The sequence below is a fragment of the Epinephelus lanceolatus genome, chromosome 20, assembly GCF_041903045.1.
Source record: "Epinephelus lanceolatus isolate andai-2023 chromosome 20, ASM4190304v1, whole genome shotgun sequence".
In the NCBI taxonomy this organism is placed as follows: Eukaryota; Metazoa; Chordata; class Actinopteri; order Perciformes; family Serranidae; genus Epinephelus; species Epinephelus lanceolatus.
Genome location: NC_135753.1, coordinates 38,364,790 through 38,391,130, shown reverse-complemented (window position 1 = coordinate 38,391,130; position 26,341 = coordinate 38,364,790). Strand labels below are relative to the sequence as shown.

The window sequence follows — 26,341 nt, the reverse complement described above, 5'->3', positions numbered from 1 at the left end:
CGTGCGGTGAATGTACTGGTGCTGCCATTATGTCTGAGGTCACTGGGGGCTGCAGTGTGATGAGGGACAGTAGCTGGTGTAATGTGGCTGGCAAGCTGTGGAGCAGTTGGCAGCAATGTGCAGCAGCTGTCACAAATTGATACTGCACTGTTTTTGGTAAAACAGATACACACAAATACAGACCAGATGAAGGTCTAAGAGCTCTAATTCTTCAGGACTGAAGTGTTCAATTTCAGATGTTTCAGGTTCACTGTACCAGCTGTGTGCAGTTAGACTTAATCTTAGGTAGCCCTCTCGCACTGTTGTTGGGTGTGCTGGGGCCCCGCTGTGGGGGAGGTGGGGTGAGGCGACTGTGCATCAGGTCCGTGGGCCTCAACACGGTAGGGTTTGAGAAACACTGTGTTTGTGTTTCACCCCGGTGGAGGGGGGAAGTCGAGTCCCTCGTGGACTTCCCTGGAGGCCTGTTTTTTGAAAAACTGGGGTGCCAGAACCTCTGTTGTATACCCCTTTTCCACCAAAGCAGTTCCAGTGCTGGTTCGGGGCCAGTGCTAAATTTGGAACTGGTTTTCCTGTTTCGACAGACAAAAGAAATGGCTCTGGGCTAGAAAAACGGTTCCAGAGTGGCGCCAGTTCTTTGCTGGACTAGAAGAACGAACCACATACATCACCGGGAAGGGGGCGGGGTTATTGAGACCAACAACAATAAACTTGCCTTCTAGAACGTAATCGCTGTCCATACAAATCTTGTCAAGCACCACAAATATGATGTATCTGCCGTGTTTGGATACAGATGAAGCCTCGTAGAGCCAGGAGTAACAGCTGCACAAATACATGGTCCGCCATTGTTGTTGTTGTTCCTTCGAGCCTGGCGCCAGTGGGAAAGCAACGACGTAACTGACGTATACAGTGACACAATGACGTGGCACCCTAACCAAAAAGCAAATTGGTTCTCAGCTGGTTTGCAAGTTGAACCAACTGAGAACTAGCACCAGCACTGGAACTGCTTTGGTGGAAAAGGGGTATGTGTGGCAGAGAGGGCGGGAAAGTCCAGAGGCCGCTGGCCTTACGCTGCCTTTCCCGTTCTCCTGTCTTAAAACTCAGGCCCTGGGAAGCCCTCTATTGGGCGCCACACCTCGAGGCGCCCTCCAAGGCCCCATCCAAGGCCCCTTTGTGAGCTTAGTTTTTACTGAGTGAGAAGAGTTTGAGAAACAATCAAAGAGGGTGGACTGACATGTGAGACTGTCCTCACAAGAAAAAGGACAGCATCAGTCATTTGTTGAAATGCTTAAACACGACACAGTTACCTGATGAGGTTCTCCATTGGCTGTGTGAATTATGACTGGCGTGACCTATCAGTCATGTAAGTGAAAGTATTGTGACTTTATTATTGTTGGGTGACGGATAGATGCGTAGACAAGGCAGGAGACCACTGTTGCTGTCCACCCTGACCACTTTCCCTAACCTTAGGGGGCAGCACAGGAAAACGAGGAAGTAGGAACCCCAGAATCAAAAACCCATGATCAAAGCCTGATCTTCTTCCTCTGTGCCATGGAGCTCTATTGTTATTCAAACACTATTAAAAACACATCAGAGACGAACACTGTTGGACTGCGTGTATTTTTTTCTGACCCAGTCCCACATACACCGTCAGCCTGCCAGAAAAAGCGCCACATGAGGATTAGACCGCCGCTAAAAAAAAGTCCCCAACAGATTCCTACTGATTCAGTAACATTTGCCAAAAACCACAGCTGTTTTATGAAATTACTGAACTACCTCATATTTGTGAGGTGATTTTACATCATCAGTAGAAACTAATGGACTTGGACACAGACAGGACGGTGCAGTCAGAGTACTGAGAGACAGCCCAACACATTGTTGCTTTGGGTCTGCACGTGTTGACAGTCGTAAAACATTAGAGTAACAACAGATTTATCCTTTAACCATAGCAGTGGTAGATCTGCAAACAGTCGTACTTTTTGTTTTCTTATTGTGACTTGTAATGTTTTTGGCACTGTCAAACAATGTCAGTCAGAATTTGTGAATGTTATTGCTAAATTTGAAGGAATGACCTCAAGGCGTTCTTGAGATATCACTTTCACAAGACTGAGGTAGATGCAAGGTCACAGCGACGTTGACCTTTGACCACCAGATTCACGTCAATTTATCATTCAGTTCAAGAGAACGCTTGTGCCAAATTTGAAATAAATTCCCTCGAGGCGTTCGTGAGACATTGCGTTCACGAGAATGAGATGGATACAAAGTCACAGTGATGTTGACCTTTGACTTTGGGCCACCGAAATCCTGTCAATTCATTGTTGAGTCCAAATGAACGTTTGTGCCAAAGTAGAGATATTCCCCCAAGGCGTTCTTGAGATACCACTTTCACAAGAATGAGGTAGATGCAAGGTCACAGTGACGTTGGCCTTTCACCTTTGACCTCCACATTCACATCAATTTATCATACAGTTCAAGTGAACGCTTGTGCCAAATGTGAAATAAATTCCCTCAAGGCGTTCTTGAGATATCACTTTCACAGCAATGAGGTAGATGCAAGGTCACAGTGACGTTGACCTTTGACCTTTGACCACCAAATTCACATCAATTTATCATTGAGTTCAAGTGAACGCTTGTGCCAAATTTGAAATAAATTTCCTCAAGGCGTTCTTGAAACATTGCGTTCACGAGAATGAGATGGATGCAAAGTCACAGTGATATTGACCTTTGACTTTTGGCCACCGAAATCTAGCCAATTCATCGTTGAGTCCAAATGAACGTCTGTGCCAAAGTAGAGATATTCCATCAAGGCGTTCTTGAGATATCACTTTCACAAGAATGAGGTAGATGCAAGGTCACAGTGACGTTGACCTTTGACCAAATTCACATGAATTTATCATTCAGTTCAAGTGAACGCTTGTGCCAAATTTGAAATAAATTCCCTCAAGGTGTTCTTGAGACATTATGTTAACGAGAATGAGATGCATGCAAGGTCACAGTGATGTTGACCTTTGACTTTTGGCCATCGAAATCTAGCCAATTCATCATTGAATCCAAATGAACATTTGTGCCAAAGTAGAGAAATTCCCTCAAGGCATTTAGAAGAAATGCACACGTATATACAGATGGACGGACAACCCAAAAACATGGCTATTGCAGGTGCAGAGGCACAACAACAAAAAGTCGCCACTTGCAACAAGTGCTGAGTTTATCTACTCTTAATCAGTCTACCTCAGTGAATGAGGGATGGATGGAACCAGATCCCATTTTTCATTAAAAAATATGTCAGCCTGCGTACACACACACACCTCTGCTCCTTCACTCACAGCACCGTGAGCTTACCTCCTCTCTCCCATATGTTCCTGTGTATTCCACAGCTGTGTCTGTACAGATGGAGCCCACTGAGAAAACAGTCACACAAGCTCTGGGCTGTGTGACAGAGTGTGAGGAAATGGCACTGCCAATGACAACGACTCAGATATACTGTTACTCAGCTCATCTGAATTCTCTGTCTCTCGCTTTCATTCCCAGATCACATTAACAGAGACTGTGCTGTTCCTGGTCCAGTACACGTCCAAAGAGTTCGACCGGTCAGAGAAGACCGTGGCCACCGGGGACTGCTGTTACCTCAACCCGCTGGTGCGCAGGACCTTCCGCTTCCTGGGTAAGTTTGGCGCTCCTGTGTAGTTTGAATTACTGCAAACCTGAACCTGCATTTTAATGCTCTGTGTCCGTAGATGCACAGTGCAGTTTTACAGAAGCTTTTGTGTGAATGGATATAGTCACAGATGCAACCACCAATTCACCTTTAAAATAACTGAGTGGGATGTCAGGCAGGTTTCCTCCCACAGTCCAGAGAGCTTCTCTAAATTTGCTGCAGGTGTGAAGGGTCGTCTGGTTGTCTGTGTCTGTATTGACTCTGTATTTCAGCAGCAGAAACCTGCTCCAACTGCATTATATTGTCTTAACTTCCTGTCTAAAGTGGGAATGTCCCATTGTATAGATTGACAGCTGCTGCTTGTGATCACCTTGTGGCAAACTGAAACATCATAGCAGCCAGATACAGTAAAATACACCAATGACATTGAAACCACCACAGATTAAACTAGAGACCAAAAAAAGACACCCTTTCATATTGGCATGATATTGTTTACCTGCACCTGGTGGCATCAGGGGGAAACAAGGCGGGACAACAAGAGTAAAGGTAGTGGAAGTTGAGCGGGCGAAGAGGTGGTGGATGGGTCCAACAGCCACCAACTTTCACCTGGGAGGCTGGTGTTCACTTCCTGTAAGGTTGTAAAGCCAAACCCCGTTCTTTTTTCCTAAACCCAACCACGTGCTTTTGTTGTTGGAGGAAAAAAATGTCTCTTTGCGGTGTTGTACCGACGTAGTGCTTTTATTTTGAAAGAGACTGTATGCAAACTGTACATTTCCTGTGAAAACAGAAGTGTATTTTGAAAACAGACAATGCATGTAACAGGCTGAAGTTGACACGGCGTCCCGACGACAAAAGAAGCAGGTTGCACTCTGCCTGTTAGCCTCAGCCACCAGTGTGTGAATGGGTGAGGGTGACATGTAGTGTAAAAAAATCTTTGGGGCATTTTTGCCTTTAATTGATAGGAGAGCTCAGAGTGAAGGGGCGAGAGAGCGGGAATGACATGCAGCAAAGGGCCACAGGCTGGAGTCAAACCCGGGCCACTTTCGCAACAGCCTTGTACATGGGGCGCCTGCTCTATCCACTAAGCCACCGACACTCCGCAAAAGCTGCTATTTTTAAATATCCCATGGAGAGAGACTCTCACTGCAGCCTGTTCTATTTTGTTGTGAAAATGTGGGCGTGCAGCCTCGTTCTGTGGACGATAAACCAGGTGCAGACTTCCATCTGTGTCACCGCTGATGAGGAAATACAGCGAGTGCTGGACGGAGCAGTGAGTGACAACAACCCCGCCCACATTTAAGAGGACTGTCTGAACACACCGAGGGTCTAGGTACCATGTCTGAAGGGTCACTGCTGGTTCCAAAGGTGCTGGACTGAAAGGGTTTGGTGGAAACAGACTTTTGAGCCACATCACATTGAGTGCAGCTGTACTACTGCTGCTCTGTGCTAAACATTCTCCTGTCTGCTGCCCTGAAGAGGCCTGCACTCCTGCACAAAGTTCACATATGCTATCTGTAGCACAACAGGATTCAGACAGCACGCTCCTGGGTGCAGTGTCAGGCATGTAATGTGTGGTCTGGGGGTGAGATTCTCCACCAGCGCCCAAAAGGCACCACCCTCCCTGCAGCACATCCTCTCCACAGCTGAGACCATGGGGCCAGTATTTCCCACACAAGCACCCCTCAAACAAAACGTTTATCAGGAAACTGCAAACCTGCAACACAAAGGGCCCAACACAAGAACCACTCGCACAAACATATTTCTTCTTAAGTGGCATATAAGAGGGATAAAAGTGTCACATTCATCAGTTTCCTCGTGTGTGGATTTTTCTCGTAGCACTGAAGCAAAATGACTGTCACATTCTCATGACTGCCTCCCGTTTTAGCCACGGACCGCTTTATTCCCTCTTCATCTCTGTCACAGTTCAGCCCTGTAATGTCACAGCGCTGACAGCTGTAGTCATATTTTCACATTTTTTCATGTCCCCTAATGTCACTACTGACACTGCTAAATTTGATGTTTTCATCCACGGGTCTAAAAGCTGAGCTTCAAGCTCTGCACTGTTTATTTCTTCTTTTTTACTCTTCAGTGACATTTTTGTGAATAAAACCTGCCAACAGATGAAGTACAACAGGTCACCTTGTAAGAAAATGTAGTACTGTCTATTTAATACAATAATAATAATTATAATATTAACTTTATTTATATAGAACTTTTCCAAAGTAACAAAGTGCTGTACAATAAAACTAAATACATCTGAAACACAAGGAGAATGAAACAAACAAAATGTCACCAAAGTAAAAGATAAAATCAAGATAATAAATGGGAAATAACGTCAATAAGAGAGCAATAAAACAGACTGACAGCTCAAATACACGCAGGATAAGCTTTCCAATAGGAGCATATATTTAGGAGAGTCTTAAATGAAGCCAGTGACTCAGACAGCCTTATATCCACAGGCAGGTTGTTCCAGAGCCTCAGGGCCCTGATTTTAAAGCTCTGTCCCTTCTAGGTCAGGTTCAGACTGCACGATATCAGCCCAGCTATAGCCTGACTCAGCGTCATACAGTGTCTGCTTGGACCATGAACGACAATGAGTGTTATACGTACATGGTAATGCATTGTTTCATCTCCTGTAGTGTGTCATAGTAGACGACAACCGACGCAGCATCTAGGAGGCCTCACGACATCCCGACTGAAAGTCTAGCATGTTTGATTTTCTTTTTGTCGTTCACGACTTCTCCCATTACAGCCGTCACTTTGACCAGTAGGAACACAGAGCGATCTGCTGCCGTGGAAACTGTAGGACAACAACAGCCCAGCCTTTTAGATATTTTCTGTAGGGACGTTAGCACACAGAGTAAAAAGGAAACAGCAGAGGCACTTTATCAACCTGCTGAGTACTGCCATTAGCATCAAGCTAGCAAAGAATGTTCTTTCTTCATAATGGAGGATATAAAGGAATCAAACTCACAGATAGTGTCTGGGCCTTTACTCAGCACAGCTGCAGAGGCTACCAGCTGCATCTCAAACACACCATATTTTCAAAAGGCCTTTATTTCTCATTTCCTCTGTACTTTTATTTTTTTTACTTTTAACCCACTCCCGTTTGCTTCAGTTAATGCATCGTGCCGTCATTTCAAACTCAACACTTCCTTTATCTGTTTAAAATGAAAAGCCCCTTATAATTTCACTTGACAGAATCCCTTAATTTTCTAAAAATAGATTTTATTGTGAAACATTTGCAGGAACTTCCTGTGGAGGATTCAGTGACTTGTATTGTTTTTATGCAGTATTTCAAATGTAGCTCCGCCCATCTGGTGACGCTTTTTACGTGACTACTACAACATTTCACATGAACAGACACAGTGACTGAAATAATAGCAATAGTACTAAAAATAGGACAAAAATAATCTGATGACATCACACACATCGTGTAAAACAGCTGGAGTTGACCAACGTGTGTCACGTCTGTCGGCCAAGTCACAGCAAGATTTTGTGACTCTAAAATCGCGTAATAGTGACGGAACAGACAGACAAAAACATCATGTTGGTTGAGCCTGGCATTAGTTTTCAGTCTGGACTCTCGAGAAAAAAGGCAAAACTCTTCCCAATCTCAAAAAACGCAAAGGTTCAAAGGGACTAAAAGGTCTGAAATGTAATCTGGAGCCATGATGAACCTTAAAAGTCATCAATAAGATTTAAAGTCAATCCTAAAACAAGGAAAAGAGGCTAAAACCTGATGTGATCATACTTCTTGGTTCTGGTTAAAAGCCTACCGGCTGAGATCTGAGCAATCTGAAGTCGTTGCAGGGCTTCTTTGATTAAGACAGGAATAAAAGCTGTTGCAATAATCAAGATACTAAGAGATAAAAGCATGAACAACAGTGTCTGTATCTCTAGGAGTTAGAATAGATCTTATTTAAGCAATGTCTCTGAGGTGATAAAAACACAATGAGAACAAAATTGGACCAAGGATTGACCCTTGAGGCACACCAGAGCCACAACAGAGGCCTGTTTGTATGAAGCAAAGTTTAGGGCAGTACCATATACACCCAGTCGATCTGAAAGAATGCCATGATCAATCATGCTAATTATAATTCTGATAGATGCACTCATGAACAGGCGGTATTCATAAAGTTGAAACAAGTAAATTATGACAAGTCAAAGACAAGTTGTGCAGCTAAGAGGCTTTGCTGAATAGAACTTTGTACAAGCAAACCCAATAAAAAAAACAGAGAGGTTTAAGATAAGAGTATGAAAATGTTCTTGTGTGAGGCGCAGTGATATGCCAGTTTCAAACCTGAATTTCCTTTGATGTCTTTTACTGTTACTCTTATTTTCTGCGTCATTCATGGTAATAATGTCAAGCATGTGTGCACATCGTATCTGCCTTGGTATTCATGCATCCAGTTCCACACACACATACCTGTTGCATGCAAATTCTTCTTAAAGATGCATGTACGTAAATGTCATAAGATAAACTATGACTCTTTCCGAATGAAATTCTCACATGCACATGCACACACATCTTTCTGTGATCCTACAGCAGAGGTGCATACAGATGTGCGAACATGCATGAATTCTTACAGGCAAAAAATCCCCGCTTTCTGATGAAACACACCCACAGGCTCAGTCTGTCAAACACACACATTGCAGCACAGCGTTGGCCTCCCCTTGTCCTCTCTCTTGCTTAAGTGAGAGCAGCAGATAAGGCTGCAGAAGAGGATTATTACCTAGATCCCTGAGGGGGAATCCGCTTGGTTGCCTGGCTTTACCCTCGCATTTACACACCCAGCATGCCATTCACGCTGCTCGTTCATGTTAACAGGCCTCGTGTTCCGGGCTAAAGCTCCTTTCATCACTAAGAGACTCATTGGAATTGGTTATCATATATTATACATTGGTACAGTGTTGTATCTGAATAAGGCTTATGTCTTAGTGTTAATTGATGTCAGTTTTAAAGAGTGCTGTGTGGAGACTTTCCGTTAAAGTTGTCTTTTTTTCCTGCAAAGCAGAGGAAGGAAGATAAACTGCTTCAGCTTCTCTTGTATCTTTACGTTTCGTCAGACAACCACAGTAATATCCCTCCGTCCCTACTAGAGGAAACATTCATTAAAGAGGTGTATGCTAATCTAGTCTCTCTAGCACAGTGCAGCAGTGGTTAGCACTGTCGACTCACAGTGAGAGGGTTCTGGCTTTAACCCACTCGCCAGCTGGGACCATTCTGTGTGGAGTTTGCATGTTCTCCCCAGTCAGCAGGTTTTCTTTTGCGTTTTCCTGCTTCCTCCTGCAGTGACTCTGTCTCTATTGATCAGCCCTTTCCGGTCTCACTCCAAAGTCGTCAAAAACCAACACTTGTTGAGCGACTTCCGGCGTCAGACAACGGCAGCAAAAGCTGTCCTTGCACGTCTGCATGATAAGCAGCTGGTCACCGTTATTGTTTAATGGCGCCCAGCGGTGTCAGGTGGAGATGCGGCGGGACAACACCAAAAGTTAAGGTGGAGGAAGTTTGAGTAGGGTGGGTGGGAGCTGTGGTGGATGGGTCCAACAACCACTGACTTTCATCCGAGAGGCCAGTGTTCACTTCCTATAAGATTGTAAAGCCAAACCCTGTTCTTTTTTTCTAAACCCAACCACATGCTTTTGTTGCTGAAACCCAACCAACCCTACTGGGACTTTCACTTCCTTAACCTTAGTTGTCCTGCAGCGATTCTCCCAGATGCCGCCAGTCACCATTACACAATAATGATATAATGTGGACATTAAGACATCATTTTTTGTATCACGAATTTCTCAAATTTTATGTCTGAATAGGAAAAAAAATGCAGTTTTTGCATAGATCTCCGTTCTGGAGACGTACTTCTGAGCTGAACTTTAGACACCTAAATGTGTGTTTTGGACATTTACTTCTACAAGTCTGAAAGAAGACATGTTATAGAAACAAAATCTTAAACTTGGCCAGTGCATGAAAAAGCTGTTCTCCCCTGTGGTGTCCACCCTTTAAAGTATTTTAGAGGAAGATGTTGGGGACGTACTGCACCTTTCCCATCTGTGGCTGCACTGCACGCAGTGTTTGAGAGATGGAGGCAGTTTTATTTTAATGTTCTGGGGAAGGGTGCAGAAAAGTGCCTCTGTCCTTTAATTTAATGCTTTCGGCTCACTGAAGCAAACAGCTTAAGAGGTGCAGCATTTGCTTCTCTTTACCAACATCAGGTAATGGGTCTGTGGTGAGCTGTCAGTGCCGCTTTACAGCAGCATTAGCGACAGCAGTTATGCCAAATTACAAAGTACAATTTAACATACACAGTCTGGGAATCCCATTACACATGGTGTGTCTGCCTGTGTGTTTTACGGTGCATTTTATACATGGCTATTGATAACCACTTTTGGCAGGCTTGTTGGCACAGTGAGAAAGCACAAATGAATGAATTCATCGAGGACTCAGCTGTGTTGTGTCGAATGATTCAGTCCTCCTGTTCTCCAGAGCTCCCTTGTTGGGATGAATGCTGTTGCTCACCAGCCTCTCTCTGAGCCTTGGAACCAAAGGCCTCCTGAGTTGGTTTGACTCATATGTGGAGGGATTTGTGTGTAAGAGATCGGAGGGCATCAGATTTTAGATCTGGAGGATGATACAGCACCTGGAGAAATTAATTGGGAAGCTTTTGTTTGTTTTTTTAGTACTAATCTCTCAAAGCAGACAGAATGGAATGTACCTTAAGAATTTTACAGCTACAGTATAGTACAATAAGAGTCTTGCAGTAAAATGTATCTAGTTGACCAAAAAAACATTTGATTTTATCATTCTAGTCGGCTGCCAAAAGTTTAATTTGCATTTGCAATATTACTAATTCATAATAAATGATAGCCACTTGACCAGTTAGTCTCAATCAGTCGTATGTCCTTGACTCATAAACAGTGACCGTTAAACTTCATACACACAAACCACGTCATCAACTTCTTTATCAATGAAAGGTTTATTGAACTTTACACACAGCTACTAACTGATGAACATATAGGTGATGATGATGATAAACGTATGGCCAGGGGAAGTGGAGCGGAGTGTGTGATCAGTACAGACTCTCCTGTGGGCCACTCCCTGGAGCTCTCAGGTTATCTTGAGTGCGATCAGTTAAGAGGCATCTTTCCCTCTCTTTCTCTGCTCCCAGCAGGCAGCAGGCTGATGAGGTCTTTTCTCACCACCACTGCTGCGTGTGATGGGAACACGGTGGCACCGTTTATCAGATGTTTGCTGAATTCAGAGCCTCTTACAGTCCTAACTTTTAAAGTGTTTGAACACAAACTTTGCACAGACCGGAGCAGGTGCCTTTCTTTTGAGTTTGGCGGGGTGGCGGTCTTTAGCACCTCTGTACTGCTCAGGATCCAGTGGGTGAGCAAGAGACGAAGAAAGGGACAACAAGAGATCTTTAGGACTCTCCTGTTTTTAAAGTTTCTGTTAATAGGACAGTGTCTGATGCCTATGGTGCAAATCCTCCCACCTCCCATCGCTGAATCTCTCTGGTCTGATTCTTTTCTTTGTTACATTTGGGAGAATATTCCTCATCTCCAGCCCCCCTCTCTTTCGTGGTGTTCCCCAGGGGTCAATTCTGGGTCCTCTTCTGTTTTCTATTTAAATTCTTCTTCTGGATGTTATAATCCCTAGATATAATATAACTTTCCACAGTTATACGGATGATATGCAACTCTATGTTCCACTGACTGGTAGTGACCCTGACAGTCTCTCTCGTGTTATGGCTTGTCTCTCAGAAAGTGCTGGATGTAACAAAACGTTCATCAGCTCAGTGAGTCTAAATCTAAGGTCCTTTTTTGGCCCCCCAAACCTGACCCCTGACTTCATATAGAACCTCAGGGACCTGTCCTCTGATGTAAAGTGTTCTTCCCCCAATTTGGGTGTCATCTTTGACTCTGAGCTTTGTTTCGACATACAAATGACCAAGGTCAAGCAATCATGCTTTCTTCAAATTAGAAACATTGCAAATTTTTGTTGTCTCAAGCGAACCTTAAAAAAGTCATCTATGCTTTTATCTTGGCACGTCTGGATTACTGTAACTCCCTGTATTCAGAGCTCAGCCAAAAGGTAACTTCCTGTCTCCAGCTTGTTCAAAACTCGGCTGCCAGATTTTTAACCAAGTCCAAGTGACAAGACCATACAACTCCCAGAGTTGTAACGCTACATCGGCAACCTGTTTGGTTTAGAATTGATTTTAAAGTTTTGCTAATTGCTTATAAAGCCCTACATGACCTTTTTCCAACATAGCACCTAGCAGCTGCCTGTGCTCCTCAGGTAGGACCCTCCTAACTGTTCCCAAAGCCCACCTCGTTACAAAAGGAAACCGAGCATTTTCCATTAGAGCCCTGCAGCTGTGGAACTCGGTTTAACAAACTCAGTGTCTTCATTTCACTCCTCAAAACATACTTTTACAGGAAGGCTTTTTACAGTAAATCTGTTGTGTGTCTAGCTTCTATCTCACCTTTATAGATTTTATTATTCATTTAATTTTATTACATAATTTAGCCGATCTTACCGTATGTTCAGTGATTTTTTATGTTTCTTATTGCTGTTTTTATGTTGATAGTGTACAGTGTTTTATCTGTCCCACACTGTACTTTGTAACTGTGTTTAGAAAAGTGCCATACAAAGCCTTCCTGGCTGCTCAGGGTATCTACACCACTGTTGCGGTGAGGTGGAACATTGTATCTCCTGAGTGAAATGTCTAAACAACTACAGGATGGCCTCAACTCTACCTTACTTTTAGTAATAATTAGCAAATGTTAGTATGCAAATATCCTTTACTAAACTACTAGCTTCCCTGTTTTAAAAACAAAGAGCAGCACACAGCCCCCTCCCCACACTTTGAGATGCATCTGGGACTCTCTTCCTTTCAGTGGATAAGACAGTCCCAAATGGGAATTGGACCAAAGTCTTTTTCAGCTTGGATTCCTCCGACTTCCAAAACACATTTGACACAATATCTAATAGCCAGAGGGTGTTTCCAGAACAAAGGAACACAATGATGAAGAATGAATAAAGATCTCTTCTCGCCACGGTTGCATTTAGTGAGAAAGTCACAGCGAAGATGACACATCACATCCAAGCAGATGGGGAGGCAGATGGGGAAAATCAGCAGCTGTGTTTCGTATGCCACATCAGCGCCCATCTCAGACTGAGAGGAGGCTCCTCTGTCTTTGCTTTCATGGAAGGTTCATTCATTTTACTCCCAAGACCCATCCTAACCCTGACCTCTGGATGTGGTACTTAGCCATAGATCACCTGATGACTTTCATACTGTCCTCACAAAATATGTTTTTGGTCATAACTCAGGAATTCGTACACTAATCGTGGGTGTCCACCTTGAAACTGCGCTGATTGTGTAGATCCACCGTGGCCAGCAGCTTTATAATTTCGGGTTGCACGTAAATGCAACATCTCAGGAATGCCATGAGGGAATGTCTTACATTGTGGCACAAACATCCACTTGAACTGTAGGATGAATTGATGACCATTTGGTGTTATTATGTCACTGTGACCTTGTCTGGCTCATTTTTGTAAATGCGATATCTCAAGAACACAGAGAGGGAATTTCTTCAGATTTGGTACAAATGTTCACTTGACCTTAAGAATAAACTGATTTTCTGGTTGAAAGTAAAAGGTCAAGGTTACTGTGACCTTGTCTGTCTCATTTTCTTTAACACGATATCTCGTGAACAACCAAAGGGAATTACTTTAGATTTGGTATAAACGTCCACTTGGACTGAAGAATAAACTGATTGGATTTTTGCAGGTTGAAGGTCAAAGGTCAAGGTCAGTGTGACCTCACAAAATATTTTTTTGGCCGTTACTCAAGAATTCACATGCCAGTTATGACAAAACTTCACACAAACGTCTAACAGGATGAAATAATGAAGTGATGACATTTCATATTCAAAAGGTCAAAGGTCAGCTTCACTGTGACATCATAATGTTCTGCATAGAACACTTTATTGGCCATAACTCAACATCATGGGGGCGGCACGGTGGTGTGGTGGTTAGCACTGTCGCCTCACAGCAAGAGGGTTGCCGGTTCGATCCCGGGTGTGGGAGCCCTTCTGTGCGGAGTTTGCATGTTCTCCTCGTGTCAGCGTGGGTTCTCTCCGGGCACTCCGGCTTCCTCCCACAGTCCAAAGACATGCAGGCTGGGGACTAGGTTAATTGATAACTCTAAATTGTCTGTAGCTGTGAATGTGAGCGTGATTGGTTGTTTGTCTCTATGTGTCAGCCCTGTGATAGTCTGGCTCCAGCCCCCCCGCGACCCTCAAGAGGATGAAGCGGTTAGAAGATGAATGAATGAATGAACTCAACATCATATTAGATCCCCAAAAAGGGGAGACATTTGGTCAGATACTGAATTGGTGACTCTAATCTTGAAACTGTGCTGATTGTATAGATCTTCTGTGTGTGAAGCATCCATGTTTTCACTGACATGGATGGAGACTGTCAGAGACACTGGACTGATGCACAGAGTCGACAACAGTGGGGCAGTAATTCTAATTTTTAAGGAGTCACAAGCCAAAGACATTTGAAACCACTGATTTAATCTAAAACAATGCATTGACTTTTATGAACTCATCCTGTTTTATTATTTTTATTTTTACATTTTATTTTAAAATCTTTACCTGGGCAGTAACCGGTCACTGCGACTGTCAAATATAAAATATGTCCTGATGAAATGTTATTGAAGGTTTAAGTATAAAGCAGCATCAGCATCAGAGAGAAGCTGTTACTCTTTCACCCAGAATGCTCTGCTGTGTCCTCCAGCTGTCATGCAGTAGCTGAATTGTTTCAGCCTAGCTGCTCACACATCCTCTCTTTCCTGTTTTTCTTGCCTCTCTTTGCTAATGTCAGAGTATGCCAGCGTTCGCATGTGACACGTTCCATGTGCGTGCTTTGGCCGCGCGTATGTATTTCTGTGTGTGTGCCCAAGTGTGTGTATTCATGCGCATCGTGTTCTGCATGTTTGCACATGCTTGTTGCCAGCGTTTACATCTGCTGGAGAGCAGCGCAGCATCATGTGAGCCCGGCCATCTCACAGCTCCACAGCCCTTCCCTCTCACTCAGGCCTGCCGTTGCTTTGCATAATGACTCACAGGGCCGTGCTGTTTGGGAAAGATTAAATTTAGAACACAGCCGAGGGTCGTGGCGCTCTCTCACACTCAACTTCAGCAGTGTTTTTACCGTCATGGATTTTAAGGCTTTGCTTGTTGAACTTTAGATTTAGGAAGTTCATGCACAGCCCCCTGTTTCAGTGACATTATGTAAGAGTCCACAAAACACTAATGTTTAAAACAGTGTGAGGCTAACCCTGCAGGAACACAAAGAAATGTTATTGTACATGGTTGTAAAGTGCACCAGCACTATTGATAAAGACCCTTTCTTTTCAACACCAGTCGCTCTGTAAACATCTTCATGAACATTTAGACAACCGCCCTGTGGAAGTATGTCAATTAAGACTGTGATATATGTTTATGCCTCCACGCCTATGACAGCGGTGGTCAGAGGCGTTATGTTTTCTTTCTTTCTATGTCCCATTCTTGTTAAGTTGATATCTCCAGAACACCTTAAAGGAAATGGCCACTTTAGAATGAAAATACAGACAGTACTTACTGACCCTCACGCCAACAAGAAGTCCAGTGTAGTTTTTTAATCCACAAAACTCATTCAGGGTATCAGAGGATAACAGCTAGCCGGATTTTTTCCATACGCTCGAAGTGCACAGAACCCACATTTTGAAAATGTAATAAAACTCCGCTAATGCATTTCAAAAACGTCAGAACGGCTCATCCGTCGTAATCCAAGTGCCCTGAAGCCACGGCATGCAACATTGACTTGAAAAGACCGTCCACTGTGGGTTCCATGCACTTCAAGTGTAGCTGTTATTCCAGCTAGCTGTTATCCTCCGATACCCCGAACGAGTTTTGTGGATTAAAAAACTACACTGGACTTCCTGTCGGCATGAGGGTCAGTAAGTACTGTCTGTATTTTCATTCTAAAGTGGCCATTTCTTTTAAGGCAATATTTTCGAATTTGGGCACAAACGTCCACTTGAACTCAACGATGAACTAATTAGAATTTGGTGGTCAAAGGTCACTGTGACCTTTCGTATATCTCATTCTCATAAATGCGATATCTCAAGAACACATCAAGAAAATTCCTTCAAATTTGGAACACCATCCACTTAGACTCAACTATGAACTAATCAGAATTTGGCGGTCAAAGGTCAAGGCAGTGTGACCTTGCGTCTGTCTTGTTAATGTGAACGTGAAATCTCAAGAACGCCTTAAAGGGATAGTGCACCCAAAAATGAAAATTCAGCCATTATCTACTCACCCATATGCTGACGGAGGCCCTGGTGAAGTTTTAGAGTCCTCACATCACTTGCAGAGATCCAAGGGGGGAGCGGCTAGCACACCTAATGGCTGACAGCGCCCCAGACTAACGTCCAAGAACACAAAATTGAATCCACAAAATATCTCCATACTGCTCGTCCGTAGTGATCCAAGTGTCCTGAAGCCCCGACATAAAAAGCTGTTTGGAAAAACGTCATATGAACTCTGTTTTTAGCCTCACTGTAGCCTGTAGCTCTGACTGCTTCTCTGTGCTCCGCATTCACGTGTGCGTGCCTGCACGAGACCAGCGAAAGCATGAGCTTTTTTTACCCGTGTTTACATTACGTGACATGTTCACCGCAGGGAGAGACAACGGTAACCACAGTAGCTAAAAGATAATTTGCACTACGGTCTTTTAGCAAAGGACAGCCCAACATGTCTGAAGACTTTGAAACTGAGGAGGAACAGCATTTCTTTGTTGAGCCATATTTGTTTGAGCCCGAGTATACGGACGGAACTCAGGCTACTGGACGAAGCAGCCGCCGCAGCTCATGAGCCTGACCCTCAGCCAGCCGCAGAATACCGGAGTCAAGCACTGGAAACCTGGTGGTGTAGTTGTTTCAAATGCAAAGCAATGTCAACGGATAGGAAAGTCTTTGCTGCTCAGACTGGGAATTGGCGATGCCTGCACTTGACAATCTGGACATCAGTACTGACGAGACTGCTGCTCTTCAGAGACCGTGCATCACCGATCACCCTGAGCACACACATGTGAGCGCGGAGCACAGAGAAGCAGTCAGAGCTACAGGCTACAGTGAGGCTAAAAACAGAGTTCATATGACGTTTTTCCAAACAACTTTTTATGTCGGGGCTTCAGCACACTTGGATCACTACGGACGAGCAGTATGGAGATATTTTGTGGATTCAATTTTGTGTTCTTGGACGTTTGAATCTGGGGCGCCGTCACCCTCCATTAGGTGTGCTAGCCGCTCCCCCCACCGATCTCCGCAAGTGATGTGAGGACTCTAAAACTTCACCAGGGCCTCCATCGGCATATGGGTAAGTAGATAATGGCTGAATTTTCATTTTTGGGTGCACTATCCCTTTAAGGGAATTTTCTCAGGATGTGGCTCAAACGTCCATTTGGACTGAACTGATTACAATTTGGTGGTCAAAGGTCACTGTGACCACATCTGCCTCATCCATGTGACAACTATAACCTAAAGAACACCATGAGGGAAGTTTTTTCAAATTTGGCACAAACGTCCACTTGGACTCAACGATGAACTGATTAGAATTTGGTGGTTGAAGGTCAGTCTGACTTCACAAAGATGTTTTTGTCCATAACTCAAGACTTTAAACACTTATTATGACAAAATTTTACACAAATGTGTGATATAGTAAAATAGCAGAGATGACATTTTATATCCAGAAGGTCAAAGGTCAGCTTCACTGTGGCATCATAATGTTTTCTGGCTGTTATTTAACATCATATCACAGGAACAGAAGGAGAGACATTTGGTCAGAGACTGAATTGGTGACTCTTGAAACTTGGCTGACTGTAGAGATCCTCTGTGCTGCCAGGTTGAAGACGTCTGTGAAGCGTCCACATTTCAGAATTTTTAGTGCCTTTGCATCAACGTCCAAGTAAACTGTAACTGCAACTTCACTGGTTCTTGAAGACATACATCCAGGAGTCCTAATCTAGTTTTTGTTGAGATGGTTTGGTTTGTTATCACAGAGTCATAAACTCTATTAGCTTTACAGATGTGAGGGAAACAACTTCACCATCTCAGCTTTAGGTTTTCAGCACCACAGTGAAATAACTCCAACAGAAAAAACAGCAATTTTGTAAGTGGATTTAAAATTGCAGCAAGGCTCCTGAAAGTCTGGAGGCTCATCATGGATTGTTGGGTGTTATGAGGATGCCAAATCCTGCCACAGCCACTTCTTGATTTTTTTTAATATATTTACTGGAAGCCCATCTTATAAATACAAACAACCATCTGTGAGTCACTGCAGGTAATTTCACCAAGAGCTGTCCGCCATCATCAACAATCAACACTACCACGGACGTGCCCTGCCTCTCTTTCCCTCCACCTCTCAGCATTAACATTTTATAATCTATGTCACACTCCTCTGTCAGTAAGAGCAGCGTCTCCAGAGACTGCAGTGTTGCTGAAAGTGTTTGTGGCTGCTGAATGCAGCTCAGCTCTACTCTGACAGTCTGTTCCTCTGGTTGGATTTGACCTCCCTCTCAAGGTTGCTCTGCACCCTGAATACTCTTTGAACATGTTCTAAATATTATCTCTCAAAATGGTAATACTCAGCCAGCTCGGTTTTTTTCTTCACCTTCCATGCAGCATGCTCATCCCTGCTGCTGCTGCTACTGCTGATGTGTTTTTGCACTTAACTCCGAGTCTGAGGGTGTGATTGCTTCAGTTTATTCCAAACAAACTGGACACATTCATCGCTTCTTGTCTTATAACTGCACATTAAAGGGCAACTTCAGCATTTTTCAACCTGGCCCCTATTTCCCCATGTTTTTGTGTCAAAGTGACCAATGGGAACAACAAATTCTGAAATTGGTCCAGCACTGAGCAAGACTGCTGCAGACAACAGCGACAAAACAGGCTGCAGTGTAGTCACCAAGGGCAATTGTGCACCATCAACTAACATCCACTAAAAGTGCTTCTTTTGGTCACTAACAGGTTCAAAATATTATATTAATTGTCTGACAGCATTATGGAAAGGATCACTACAAAGATGGATGTTTTTAATAAACAGTAAGATCCTTTTTGTTCATTAAGAAGACTCACCACAACACACCCACCAGACTCCATGTAAATAAACAGTCATTATATCATCGCAAAACACGCTTTATTCAAAGTCAACAGAAGCAAAATAAAACTCACAAAACCACCTTGATGATTTTTCCAGTGTTTCAAAAATCACCAACTCTGGTTTGGTTGAAATAAACACTTTATTCATGTAGTTAGATTTGAAAATACGCCGACTCTATGCATGCTAAAATTGCTGTTTTTTAAAATGGAGTCTGGTGGGTTTGGCTACGGTGATTTTGGGGCTGTTTCTGGTTAAACAAACAGAATCTTACTCTCTTACAAACAACTCTCTCTTTAGGGATCTTTTCCATAATGTTGTCACACACTAACAATCTCAGCCTGTCAGTGGCCAAAACAGGAAGTTCTATTGAACCTAAATTGACAGTGCTCAATTGCCCCAAGTGGTGACACTGTAGTGTAGTTTGCGGCTGCAGCAGTCTGGGTCAATACTGACCAGTTTCAAAAATGTTCCCATGACTCACTGAGACACAAAAATGTGGGAAAATAGGATCCATGTTGAAAATACAAATTCTACCCTTTAAAAGTGTGTGTGAACTTGGAATCATATTTTCATAGATCAAAATGTTCATGGGCTGTTGATGACTTGTGGGAGGAGCTGTTGATGACGCCGCACGTGCGACTCACTGGCGGTGGATAAACAGGAAACAGCTGATAGCAGGAATTAGCGAGCAGCTAGTAGCAAGAGGGAAACACAAACCTGACAGACACTGTAAAGATGAGCAACTGGGGAGACAAGGAATTGTGCGCCCTCCTTGTCCTCGCAAACCAAGAGGCCATTAACCGTCAGATGACGGGGACGGAGAAGAACGGGCCGACTTATGAGAGAATCACCGAAGGACTGACCAGCCGCGGCTTCCCTCCCACGTCACTGTTTACGTCACACGCTGAGCTACACGTTTTGTTACTTGCTCACGCCCCCCATTGCCCCGAAAAAGGCACATTCTGTATAAACAAAAGTAGGCAGGCGGCATTTTGCTGCACTCCCCGATTTTGTTTTATACTGCCAATGCTGAAAAAACACTGATTGGGCTTTCCTGCAAATTTGCACAACTCCTATCTAAAAAGGGCTATAGAGACAGACAACCATTCACACTCACATTCACACCTACAGACAATTTAGAGTCACCAATTAACCTGCATGTCTTCAGACTGTGGGAGGAAGCTGGAGCACCTGGAGGAAACCCATGCTGACACAGGGAGAACATGCATCACCAGGTTTTGTCCGATCAATGAGAATTTGGTCCGACAAGTACATAACCAAACCATCAACCGACTGACCAAAAGTTTACAGCCTTAGTTCTTTCAACATTGGAGTTATTTCCTGTCACACAGGGCGAAGAACATACGTGCTTTTTTGGCTGAGACATGGTTTCGTCGGGTGACACAGCAGGGGGCCTTCGTTCTCAGTAGTTCTCTGAAGACGGTTTGGTGTGTCTGGGCCTCCAGTTTTTTCTGTCTGACTTGTAAAACCAGTAGAGTGGCACTTTAAAATAGCAGCTGGTTGGAGATTTAAAGAGACACTGATGTAATATTAATTACTAATATGATGATTGTTTTATGTTTTTTATGGGGACTGAGACATGTTTTCTTACTGATGCTCAGCGTGTTCCTCTCGGCACTTTCCTTATTGTTAGTCGTGCTAAAGAATTCAGGGCTGATTCATTTTTATCAATACTGGAAGGCTAATTGCTGTAATGATGCCACTTGGCGACACTTATCAGCAGACTGAATTGTAGCAGGGAAAATGGCTGTTCTCACCACGGTGCAGCTGTAAAAACACATAGAGTGACAGTAAATAAAAAGAGCCCGAATCCTTGGAGAGATTTCAGATTGTGTGTGATTTCATTTGCATTTGAGCAGAACATATTTAAAAAGATTAAATACTGATTACAATGTGTGTACAATCTGATAATACCTGCAGCTGCTCAGACACTGGATTAGAAAAACAGAACTTTATATCTACATTTTCTGAACCTTATGGGCAGTGATGGATTTACACTGCAGCTCCCAGGGAGAGCACTGTTTTTCAGAGGTGGGAGGTCTGGTGCTACTGTACACATGTGCATACGTTTCATTTCATTCAGAGAATAATTAGCTTGGGACAAAAAAAAAAAAATACGGTTGCAATGTCTTTTCCTAATTGCTCTCTGCTGAGAAACAATAAAACTGATAAAGCAGAATGAACACTTTGGGTCACTTTGTTTACCAGACCAGACTTGGGCTGCACCTTATTACTTAATGATCATGCCCACAGCCTCACATGTTGGTCTGAACTAAGCTCCTAACACCCAGAGCTCGCTGTACAGTAAAACATTCTTGAAGGAACGTTGCAATGCAAATGCATACAGTGGGCTATGTGTAAACTTAAGCTCCCCCACTGACTGTAGATGCAGTTCAGTCAGGAAGACTTGTCAACGAAAACTTAATTTTCATTTGCAGTATTATATTTAGTGCTCTGGCTCTGTTCTGGGGCCTCTCTGCCTTTCCTCAGGCCTAAGCAGAAAGGCAGGACTCGATGTAAAGCTCAGCTCACCTCCCAGCTACATGCAACTTTCTATCCAACCAACTGGCAACTCTTATTTAGGGCGCCCTATTTAAACTGCTCTGTCCTGCCTACTGTTGCTGCTTCCTCTGCGAGCTGCTTTGCAACCTGCCTCCAGTCCAGCTCTTCCTTTTCATGCTGTGTCTGACTTATCAATGTCATTTCTGTTTGTCACTGATGCTGCTCTGTTCTGTTCCCGTGGGGTCTTTGCTGCTGCTCTCCCTGCCTCAGGCTTTTTTTTTTTTTTTTTTTTTTTTGTAGGCGCATGGAAGGGCAGGAGGGTTTGCTCTCTCCGCCTCAGGCTTTCCTCATATGCGTGTGGAAGGGCAGAGAAGGCTTCCTGCATAACCCAAGGAAAGGCAGAGAGGCCCCAGAACAGAGCCATATTGCCAAATATAAAACTGCAAATGGAAATAAAGTTTACTTTGACAAAAATGGTCATGACCGTAGCGTAGTGGGTTTTTTGCCATAATTGCCCCGAGAATTTCCTCATAATGGCTGCAGGACATCCTTGCATGCATTATCCTGTTTATACTGATCTAGAATAAGCGCGATATTAGCGCGCATTCATTCTTTTTGCAGCAGAAAGGTTTCTTTCTTCTGTTTCATCACATCATACACTCGTAAAAAACACATGGTGACGCCAGAATGAACAGTGTTAACAAAAATTTGTCTATGTTTCTGTATTTAAAAATCTTTTGGCTCATGATGTTCATTCATTCATCATGTAGCATCTGATTTTTGTATTTATTTTTAAGAAGAAAAATGTGCTTTATTAATCCCCAATAAAAATTAAATTTTTCCACTCCGTTGTCATACACACACATGCCTGTTATACACACACACATGCACAAACATTACCTATACATTAAACGGAGAGATGTCAGAGTGAGGGGGCTGCCTTGGACAGGCACCCCGAGCAGTTTGGGGTTCAGTGCCTCGCTCAAAGGCACCTCAGCAGTGGCTCTCCAGCTATTAGTCCACACTCGTGGTCCTCCAGTTCCCAAGCCAAGTCCCTGAGGACTGAGCCACTGACACATATTCAATGCTTTTATCAATTGTTTTGTTTGGTTTATTGCCTTCCATAACCTCTCAGCTTAGGTTGTACAGATATTAGGGATACGGAGCATCTGAACATACTCCAAGAAATGACATCACAATAAGCAAAAATACCAACGTAGGCACGGGCGGACCATTTTTATGGCAGAGATCAAAGTGTAAGGAGACTTAAAAAGTAGCTGATAGCAGTTAGTAGCTAACTCAAAGAAGGAAAACAGCAGTCGAAAATGTCAGCAAACTGGGAAAACAAAGAGGTCCAGGAGCTCCAGATGGGGATCAGCCACCATTGAAAAGGTTCTGTTTGTAGTTTAAGCAACAGCCCGGGAGCCAGCAAATTTTGAGCTGGGAGATCAGGCGCACTGGTCAGACAGAGGAAGGTTTATGATTCAAAGCTGGTTGAGAATCAGCAAAGTACCTCTTTTATACTAACTGACTGTACATGAATGCTTAAAGGGAAAAACCTCCAAATTCAATCTTTGTCATATTTCTATATTTCACTCAATTGAATACACACTCTATTTATTTCATTGTGTTTAGGACTGAGACATGGAGCTTAGTCACATCTTCATATTTACCTCTCAGCCCAGTGTTCTGATGTCTCTACCTACGATTGTGTGCGTGTCAACGTGATTGTGAGCACGCAGGGAGTCTGGGAGACTGTGATAACTTTGAGACTGACTGGGTTGTGCATTACACTGCAGCATTGTGGAGACGCTGGCACCGGATCAAAGAAGAGGTGCATTGCTTCAGCCCTGCTCACCCTCCAACACACACACGTTCATATACACAAAGACTGGAGGATCAAATACACCCAACAAGCTTGCGTACTTAGACAACAGCGCACATACACATGCATGGCTACGAAGTGGCTCTGCAGCAGATCATGGCATTGTTTGAAGCAGGGAAACTGAATTAGATTCATGCTCTAATAAGCAATTTTGGCCGTCCCTCTCTGCGTTCCCAAAGCCCGACACGATGAGGGAGAGGGGGGTTAGCCAGCGAGTGTAAGTTGTCTGTAAAACACAGAGTGCCCACATTTCCACGTTCGTGTCAGAGAAAGTGGGACAGCGTTGGAACCATGCACTGTGCGGCGAGCGCTCGGCGAATGAGTCACACAGCGCTTGACAAAACCTATTTGATGCTTGTTAAGAAATGGACCTGTCAGCATGTGGAGCCTCACACCGCTCCTCTGTGTGGCTGATGAGGAATGAGAAAGGAAAGGCAATGACTTAGACCGCGACATTTAAAACAAGAACTTGTGCGAGGAGGGCGAAAGACGTGCCTTGCTCAACAGCCGTGACGCCTCGTTGCCCGTTTTCATGAATGTCTTCCAGCTAAATGCGCTTCAAAGCCGGGCTTAAATTAGTTTGCAGCAGCACAAACACTTGACAGTGATTGGAAAAGCTGCTATTGTTGCCCCAGCAAATAATGCAACCTGGAAAAGTATGTGTGTGTGTTTGGTGTGATGAACACCCCTCTGTGTGTGTATGTGTGTGTGTGTGTGAGAGGGAGAGAGAGAGAGTTGTCTGACTAAGCGCCTGTTTGGTAATTTAGTGTGACAGAGGGCCGGGCTCTCGTAGGAGGGAAGCAATTATTTCTGTTAAAGCCCTTCAATCACAGAGACGTAAAGCCTGGCTGGTTTGGTTAAGAGCAGTATATGGCACCTGGGCGACTGTTGCACAGTGTGTGTGTGTGTGTGTGTGTGTGTGTTAGTGTGTGTGAGTGTGTGTTAGTGTGTGTGAGGAGCAGGGGATTGAGGTGTCCCTGTAGACAGCGGACCTGTTTTATGCAGCGTCACAGTGTGAGGAGCAGCAGGTCTCTGCTGTGGGACGAACGGCCTTCCTCTGGTGTTAAAGGGAATCATCCACACTGAAAATACGAGTCGGTTGAATGATTTATGTCCCGTCCTTGATGTTTTACAAAGCACTCTGCCAGTGTCTCAACACGATGTGTCTTTTTTAGAAGACTGGAGAGGAGAGACCACGGACAGAACAGAGACCGGCTCGTAGGCTTCTGATACAGAATGGGCCATTTCATGTGCTGTCCGTCATTTTAATCTGTTCTCGCTCCCAGTTCATCAAAGACGAACACTTATTATTGACTTGGTCCACATACATTCTGGTCTTAGTCTTGACTTGGTCCACATACATTCTGGTCTTAGTCTTGACTTGGTCTCGATACATTCTGGTCTTGACTTGGTCCACATACATTCTAGTCTTGACTTGGTCCACATATATTCTGGTCTTGGTCTTGAGCTAGTCTCAATACATTCTGGTCTTGGTCTTGACTTGGTCCACATACATTCTGGTCTTGGTCTTGACTTGGTCCACATACATTCTGGTCTTGACTTGGTCCACATACATTCTGGTCTTAGTCTTGACTTGGTCCACATACATTCTGATATTAGTCTTGACTTGGTCCACATACATTCTGGTCTTGACTTGGTCCACATACATTCTGGTCTTAGTCTTGACTTGGTCTCGATACATTCTGATCTTTTGTCTTGACTTAGTCTCAACACATTCTGGTCTTGGTCTTGACTTGGTCCACATATATTCTGGTCTTGGTCTTGACCTAGTCTCGATACATTCTGGTCTTGGTCTTGACTTGGTCCACATACATTCTGGTCTTGGTCTTGACTTGGTCTCGATACATTCTGATCTTGGTCTTGAGTAAGTCTCAACACATTCTGGACTTGGTCTTGACTTGGTCCACATACATTCTGGTCTTGGTCTTGACCTAGTCTCGATACATTCTGGTCTTGGTCTTGACTTGGTCCACATACATTCTGGTCTTGACTTGGTCCACATACATTCTGATCTTAGTCTTGACTTGGTCTACATACATTCTGATCTTTTGTCTTGAGTTAGTCTCAACACATTCTGGTCTTGGTCTCGATATATTCTGGTCTTGACTTGGTCCACATATATTCTGGTCTTGGTCTTGAGCTAGTCTCAATACATTCTGGTCTTGGTCTTGACTTGGTCCACATACATTCTGGTCTTGGTCTTGACTTGGTCTCGAAACATTCTGATCTTGGTCTTGACTTGGTCTCGAAACATTCTGATCTTGGTCTTGACTTGGTCCACATACATTCTGGTCTTGGTCTTGACTTGGTCTCGATACATTCTGATCTTGGTCTTGACTTGGTCCACATACATTCTGGTCTTGGTCTTGACTTGGTCTCGATACATTCTGATCTTGGTCTTGAGTTAGTCTCGATACATTCTGGACTTGGGTCTTGACTTGGTCCACATACATTCTGGTCTTGGTCTTGACTTGGTCTCGATACATTCTGATCTTGGTCTTGAGTTAGTCTCAACACATTCTGATCTTGGTCTTGACTTGGTCCACATACATTCTGGTCTTGGCCTTGACTTGGTCTCGATACATTCTGGTCTTGGTCTTGACTTGGTCTCGATACATTCTGGTCTTGGTCTTGACATGGTCTCGATACATTCTGGTCTTGGTCTTGACTTAGTCTGGATACATTCTGATCTTGGTCTTGACTCAGTCTGGATACATTCTGGTCTTGGTCTTGACTTGGTCTCGATACATTCTGGTCTTGGTCTTGACATGGTCTCAGTTTAGGTGGTCTTGACTGCAGCGCTGCTCTTGGGTGAAAGTGCAGTGTTGTCTGACCCCTCCCCTCCGTCACACCCTGTGCAGAGCTCTAGCTCTTTATGCTGCATCAGTTTCTCTCAGATTAAAGTTTTGCTGCAGATCGGTTTCCACTGGAGTTATCTGAAAGCCTGATGAGTCTCACAAACACGCTAAAGCACGTCTTCGGTGTTGACATCACATCACAAGGGGTGTGACAAAGCGTTGGTATTTGACGAC

General features: G+C 43.8%; 1 protein-coding gene across 2 annotated transcripts in view; it reads left to right on the top strand.

Annotated features, from left to right (window-relative positions):
- The window catches only part of plppr5b (phospholipid phosphatase related 5b), a 175,148-nt gene that overhangs the window by 107,554 nt on the left and 41,253 nt on the right, over nucleotides 1-26,341 (top strand). For both annotated transcript variants that reach the window (XM_033638552.2, XM_033638553.2), the window contains one exon: nucleotides 3,526-3,658. In XM_033638552.2, coding sequence (XP_033494443.1) covers nucleotides 3,526-3,658 — 133 coding nt within the window. The remainder of the gene's footprint in view (nucleotides 1-3,525; nucleotides 3,659-26,341) is intronic.